This window comes from Sesamum indicum, linkage group LG6 (assembly GCF_026168435.1).
Source record: "Sesamum indicum cultivar Baizhima isolate 11 linkage group LG6, ASM2616843v1, whole genome shotgun sequence".
Lineage (NCBI taxonomy): Eukaryota > Viridiplantae > Streptophyta > Magnoliopsida > Lamiales > Pedaliaceae > Sesamum > Sesamum indicum.
The window spans coordinates 17,546,938-17,554,703 of NC_142662.1; the positions used below are offsets into that span (position 1 = coordinate 17,546,938).

At 32.9% G+C, this 7,766-nt stretch overlaps 1 protein-coding gene across 1 annotated transcript; it reads left to right on the forward strand.

Moving 5' to 3' along the window:
- Positions 1-2,739: 2,739 nt before the first annotated feature.
- On the forward strand, positions 2,740-6,617 carry LOC105164296 (protein NRT1/ PTR FAMILY 6.3). The gene is made up of 5 exons (XM_011082918.3): positions 2,740-3,072; positions 3,175-3,352; positions 3,448-3,487; positions 3,700-4,277; positions 5,603-6,617. Exons 1-5 carry the CDS (start codon positions 2,949-2,951, stop codon positions 6,465-6,467), a joined length of 1,785 nt encoding a protein of 594 aa, XP_011081220.1. The 5' UTR covers positions 2,740-2,948; the 3' UTR covers positions 6,468-6,617.
- The last annotated feature ends 1,149 nt before the right edge of the window (positions 6,618-7,766 follow it).

Sequence of the window (7,766 nt, forward strand, 5' to 3'; positions counted from 1 at the left end):
TTTTTTATAATTTAAAAAATTATATTTAATATTTTTAATATTTATTTTTATCCAACAAAAATTTATCGCCATCAACGAGAAAATTAAATGAAATCTATATTTACTACAAATTGATTTATAACAAGCATATTATAAGTCAAATAAATTTTTTTCTTACTAAAACACTATTATACATCTTCACACGCTAACGCATGTCAGAAGGTACATTTTTACCTTCGTAAGAATAATTTATTAGAAAAAACCTACACTAAGTCTGTAATTAGTCAACGATGATAAATTTTGCTGATGTCAGCGAACTGTATTATTTTTAAAAATAAATGGATCTATTTGGAAACAAAAGTCAAGAGAATTAATGTAAATTTTCAAATAATTGGAAATTTACGTGTAATTAAATCAAGCATTAGGAGAGGGAAATGTAATTATTATCTCTAAATAAAATGATCATTTTGGAAAAGAATAAAAAGGAAGTTCTGATTTTTTAAAATGAAAATTTGTTTTAGAACATCGAAAAAAATAAAAATGAGAAAATAGCATAAATCAAGAATTATATAAGTTCGTTACTACAAGAAAATATGATATTAGTGACAAATTTATCAAGTAATAATTTTTATATTAATCTTAAAATATATATTAAATAAAAATAATTTTTATTTTGTCACCATATAATTATTGTAATAAAATTGAAGATGAAATTATCATTAAATACATGTAGTGATAAATCTATAGTGACAATTTAATGACAACACAATAAAGTAACAATTATTATCATAGAGATCCTACGGACAAGCGACCCCAAGGTAAGTACACTCGAGACGTCGTCGGTTAACTATCGCTCACTTGAAGGAAATAAAAATATTCCTAATATTATAAAGAGGTAATTACATTTATATCCTTCACCTATTGTCTTTTTATACAAACCATCCTTGCCTTTTAAAGAATTACAAAAACCACTTCTGACAGCCTTTAAAAATCCAAAAATGCCTATATTGACTAGGTCAACCTTTAAAATAGTTTTTCAAGGATAAAAATGCCCTTAGAGGTGTTTATGTAATTATCAAAAGGTAGAAGGGGTGTCAAAGTAATATTTATGAAGATGAGTAATATGATTCCATATACTTCTTTTATTATTTATACCGATTTTTAATTTATATGTAAATTGTTATACTAACTTTTTTTTATTGAATCTCTATATAAAATTGCACTTTTAATAATTAAAATATTAAATTATTTTATTAATATATAGATTATCCCTTAATAAAATTACTAAAGTTAAAAAGACTATTTATCCTCTATTTTTATTTCTTACTAAATTTACTAAAATTAAAATTAAAAATAATTTATGTATTTTATATAAATCATATTAGAACTAATAAAATAAATAATTTTTTGTTAAAAAGATTTATTAATTATTTATTTAAAAAAAATTCCTTCTTTCTCAACCACACCATCATGCCAACCCTAATCCTTATTATATTAAAATATTTTTTAATAAATTAATTTATTTTATTAATTTTAATTAAATTTAAATAAAATACATAAATTAGTTTTAATTTTATTTTAGTAGAGCTTAGTTATAAATAAAAATAGAGGATAAGTAACCTTTTAATTTTAATAATTTTAAATAATTTTTATAAGTGTGTTAATCTTTTAATTTACACTTATAGTCTATTAACTAATTTTATTTATATATTGATTGAATAATTTAATATATTAATTATTAAAATATGAATTTTATATACAAATTCAATAAAAAAGCTAATAAAATAATTTAAATTTAAATTAAAAATTAGTATAAATAATAAAAAAATATATGAGGTCATATTACATAAATATTACTTTGACACCCCTTCTACCTTTTGATAATTGCAGAAATACCCCTAAAGGCATTTCTGTCCTTAAAAAAATATTTTAAAGGTTGAGCTAGTCAACAGGAGCTATTTTGCATTTTAAAGACTGCCAGATGTGATTTTTATAATTTTTCAAAAGGTAGGGGTGGCTTGTATAAGAAGGCAATAAATGAAGAGGTGTAAATGTAATTATCCCTATTATAAATGACTGACACTAAAAACTATGATTAAAAAAAATGATATCTACAATAATAAAATACTCGTGTTCAATTAGTATTCGTCGTGATCTTTTTTCTTCTGACCATATTATATATTTATTTTTATGTGGTAATTACATGATTATATCATTTTTTAATAAAGTAAACAATATATATTAGTTCAATCATAAATCGATATAATTATGAAAAAATAAAATAAATTTATAATAAAATCATATAAAATGAAACAAATACACACGTCTGGTGAAACACAAATTCAAAATCTCAAACTTATTCACAGAACCTCAATCTTAACCATACCATTGATCTGAGCCACTTCAAACTGCTATGATCCAAAACAAAAGCAACATTCATTCAAAATTAAATTTTCTATTGTAAATTTTGTTACATCTTCTATTACGTTTAACATACGCATACAATGCGAAAAAGCATAATTTTTTTACAAAATAATTTTGCCAAAAAAATAAAGAAAAATCAAATGCCCATTAATTATGGCAGGGAGGAAATATTAAAAAGTAAGGTAATTAGGTGCACATGACCATTCATTGATGCAATGAACTGAGGAAAATTGGGTACTAAAATAGCAACCAATAAAATTGAATAGGAGCTGAGGTGTAAGCATTCCACAGTCTTCTCAATAAAGTAAGCAAAGCTCTCCCAAAATGTCCATAATTGATTGCCACAGCACGGAGTTCCGAGGCCACAGCTATAAAAGCAGCACTGCCTCCCTTCAGACCTCATAATCTGCCTGCTACAGACCTATCTACTCTTTCCTTACTTAGCCAAGAAACAAGCGATCTTTTTCATACAGCCAAGAATCTCTCCTTTACCATCATCATCACCACAACTGCATTTCACGGGCCAAAAAACTAAGTCCAGACAGATGGCGGGCACCCTCCCTGAGACCAAACAAGACGCTGAAACTCTCCCGGATGCCTGGGACTACAAGGGCCGCCCTGCCGTGAAGTCCTCCTCCGGTGGCTGGACCAGCGCAGCCATGATTCTAGGTACCCTGTTCGACTTATGACTGGTGTTATGTGTTTGATACGTACGTTTGATGATTGTGGTATCTGATGGTTTTGTTCCTATTTTGTGGTTCTTGTGATCAGGGGTTGAGGTGTGTGAGAGACTGACGACGCTAGGAATAGCGGTGAATCTTGTCACGTACCTGACGGGGACCATGCATTTGGGCAATGCGGGTTCTGCTAATACGGTTACGAATTTTCTTGGCACTTCTTTCATGCTGTGTTTGCTTGGAGGTTTCATTGCTGATACGTACTTGGGAAGGTGAATATTTGAGTTAAAAATGGCAGATTTTGTGTTTGTTTGATGATATTCTGTTCTCATGCTTTTTGTTCTTTCTGTTGTTATCTGTTTTGCAGGTATTTGACCATAGGCATCTTTGCCACAGTTCAAGCAATGGTAAGCATATATATGACTTGCTAAAGTGTTTTTCAGCAGTTTATGTCCTTATTGTGTATCAGTGTTATTTTGATCACTTGTGAAGAGGAAACAGGAAATTTGAATGAGAATTAAGGATAAAAAATACAACTTTTCTGCTTGATTAAGGAATGATCTCCAAAGTCTTTGGTCCCGGTATATGATTAGTTCATTAACGCTTCATTCTTGAACAGGGTGTGACAATCTTGACAATATCAACCATAATCCCCAGCCTCCGGCCACCAAAATGCAGCCCCGGCAGCAAATCCTGCATTCCGGCAAGCAACAAACAGCTCATGGTCCTCTATGCAGCTCTCTATCTCACGGCCCTTGGCACCGGCGGTCTCAAATCCAGCGTTTCGGGTTTCGGTTCAGATCAGTTTGATGAATCCGACAAGAAGGAGAAGAAACAGATGACCAAGTTCTTCAATTGGTTCTTCTTCTTCATCAGCATTGGATCACTCGCAGCTGTGACTGTTCTTGTCTACATTCAGGATAATCTTGGGAGAGAATGGGGATATGGAATTTGTGCCTGTGCTATCGTTGTTGGATTGCTGGTGTTCTTGTCTGGCACCAGACGGTACCGTTTCAAGAAGCTGGTGGGCAGCCCGCTGACGCAGATTGCCTCTGTTTTCGTGGCGGCGTGGAGGAAAAGAGATCTTGAGCCTCCATCGGATCCTTCCCTTCTCTTTGATATTGATGATATTGTTGGTGATGAAGGGCAGAGCAAGAAGAAGAAGAAGCAAAAGTTACCACACAGCAAGGAGTTCCGGTGAGTTTGCTGCCTGATCAATAATTTCCTTACATGTTATAACTTCCTGACCTTATGCTATACTTCTTTATTTTGCTAGCTTCAATCAAGTTCAAGAAAAAACATCAAATATATATCATACAAGCACACTTCATAAGTATTTAGTCCACGAACCACGATAATACGAAACCTGTTTAGTTGATGATAATACGAAGCCTGTTTAGTCAATGAAAACGGGACAGAATTTGAATCATTACGTGGAAATTCGATGATGTAGCATAAAAATCTCTCATGAATTATTGCATTTGTAGCATGCAAGTATATAATGTATAATGCTAGTTCATACATGGTGTGGGTCATTACCTATAAATAATTAAGTTGAACAGGGGCCTCTTTGGAATCAAGTCTGCATTATTTGCCAAACGAAATGACATCGTATTATGAATTATTCGTGAGATACCAACAAATGAATGTGGACCAGTTGGAAAGCAAGCTGGAAACTTATCACAATTTTTGTCCATCCTTTGATGGCAAGTCATCAACCAAACCTATGATATTACAAAGCAGTAACATCTGATTGGTTCCTAGAATTTGTGATAACAAGGATGCCTGTGAGCCCCATTAGATACTTGACTCAGACATAAAGTTGAATCTTTTGCCCAAAAAACAGAGGTGGGCCTTTAGATATTTGATTTCTTGTTCAAGAAATAGAAAAACAACTATGTTGTTGACTTCATAGTGAAACACCACAACTACAACTTTGGAAAGATTCAACTTGTGTAGGTTTTGTTATTGTGATATTAAGATCTTTATGATCATTTCATTTCATATAGTAGTATTCTTATTGCCCACCTCGTGTTATGATTCCAACACCTTAGTAAAATATTAAAGCCAATATAAATACAAAATGATATTTTAGATACTGTCATTACAAAGCTGTCAGAGTGCAGAATCCTAAGTATATACTATGGGTAAGTGCTGCTTAAAGGCCACCAAAGGTCAGTGCATCTGGGCTTTTTGTTTCTCGCTTCAAATTTAACTAGCAGGAAAGAATCTCTTGAAGAATCTCTCAAATGGATAATATGTTCACATGGAGATGCATGAACTTGATTCCTATCTTTAGTACTCTATAGCTAAATAATGAAGAAACTTTGATTTTACACCTGTCGTTTCCCAGCAATTTGTCGCGCTTCTTGCATCCATTATTGGACCAGTTTCTTTGAAACTGAGAGTGGTATAAAGTTTATGTGACTGTCGAGAACGAGACAAAAAAATCATACTCAAGCCCTGTGGTTAAAATTTAACTGCGATGTATCATAATTTTCTATGTAATTTTTCTTTTCCAGTTTTCTGGACAAGGCAGCCATCAAGGACTCTGAAGTACCCATCACGGTAGCCAGTAAATGGCACCTTTCTACTTTAACAGATGTGGAAGAAGTCAAGTTGGTAATTCGGATGGTTCCCACTTGGGCCACAACAGTCATGTTCTGGACTGTCTATGCCCAAATGACCACATTCTCAGTCTCACAAGCAACCACCATGGACCGTCACATCAGCAAATCCTTCCAAATCCCGGCTGCATCCCTCACCGTTTTCTTCGTCGCCAGCATCCTCCTCACCGTCCCCATTTACGACCGCATCATAGTCCCAATCTGTCGCAAGATCTTCAAGAATCCGCAAGGCCTCACCCCGCTTCAACGCATAGGCGTCGGCCTAGTCTTGTCCATATTCGCCATGGTGGCTGCAGCCCTATCTGAAATCAAGAGATTGCATGTGGCACGATCACATGGTCTGACACACGACCGAGCGGCCATCGTGCCGTTGAGCGTCTTCTGGTTGGTGCCACAGTTCCTCCTGGTGGGGTCGGGTGAGGCGTTCACGTACATCGGGCAGCTTGATTTCTTCCTCAGGGAGTGCCCCAAGGGAATGAAAACAATGAGCACCGGGTTGTTCTTGAGTACACTCTCACTCGGATTTTTCGTTAGCTCGATCTTGGTGGCGATAGTGCACAAGGTGACTGGGGAGAAGAAGCCATGGCTGGCTGATAATCTTAATGAAGGGAGGCTTTATAACTTCTACTGGCTCTTGACAATCTTGAGCATTCTGAATCTGGCGGTGTTTTTGGTGAGTGCAAGGTGGTATGTGTACAAGGAGAATAGGCTTGCTGAGGAGGGAATTGAGTTGGAAGAAACGGAGCCCAGTTACCATTAGTGTAGTTTTTGTACCATCAACTGTTTCCGGCTTCAAATTATAGGGTTAATAACTTATTTTCATGTACAAAAATGTGGGAAGAAGTCGTCGGTGTGACATATATAGCTTAAATAATCAAGAAAAATTTGGCTAAGGAGTGCAAAATGTGAACTCTTGTCTATCTATACTAATATAAAAAAAATATATCTCCACACTAATTCCACTGCACCAATCTGGCATAAATATAAATTATTTACTTTTTTGCGAGTATCAACAAATTCGATAAATTTTGGTCAAAATCGATCTATTTATTAAATAGAAATAAACTTTAAGAGTACTGAATATAATTTTTTAAATCAAAAAAAATTTCTGTGTAATTACATCAAATTTTAAAAATTGATAATTACTGCGAATAACACTTACTTTTACTACTGTTCTAAGAGGTCGATGTTCCCCCACTTAGAAAAAGATAAATAAATATAACAAAAGAAAAAAAGAAAAAAATTTCTTTTAACTCGATTTGTTTGTCAATACGAAGTTTGTAGAAATCGGATTATGGTAAAATAATAAATTATTTCACTTACTATATGCAATTGTGGATAATTTTAATATTTTGATGTGCTGATATTTTCTCATTAATATCTTTTTCTAGTAATTATATTAAAAATTCAAAGACTTCAAAAATTGGGCATGATAATATTAATGCTCATTTGGCCCTATAGCTGCGATATCAGTTAGGTCAAATGTCCATTTCTAGTACGTAGTTTTTATGTCTTTTGACATTTCTTAATAATCAATTTTTTTTTATTAAATTTTATTAAAATAGCCTTTTGGTAAAAGATATGATTTGTAATTTTTAATCCCACCACGATTAATTTTTCATCTAAGTACCTATTGTGCCCACTAAAATTTCAACTCCTTTATTAATCTTAAAAATGATATTAATTAGTTTGAAATCTAGATACAATCTGCCATAATCAATTATGAAATTGTGTATTTAAACGTTATAATCACTTCAAAAATTAATCATCTCAAAATTACAAACAACTCTAACATCTCAAAATTACAAACATAATCCTTAAGTTGTGATTGTAGTTATAAATACACTACTTGTTAAAGGACAAAATTTGACAAGTACACCTCTTAAGATGAATCACACATTGACACCCTCTATGGGGTGTACTTGTAACTTGCAAAAGGCAACAAGATGTTTGTATAAATAGATCGAATTTCAGAAAATACCAATATGATTACCTTAACGTTAAAATTATCTCTTAATTTTTTTTCCCGCTAATCTACCCTTCTTTTGCAGTTAACTTA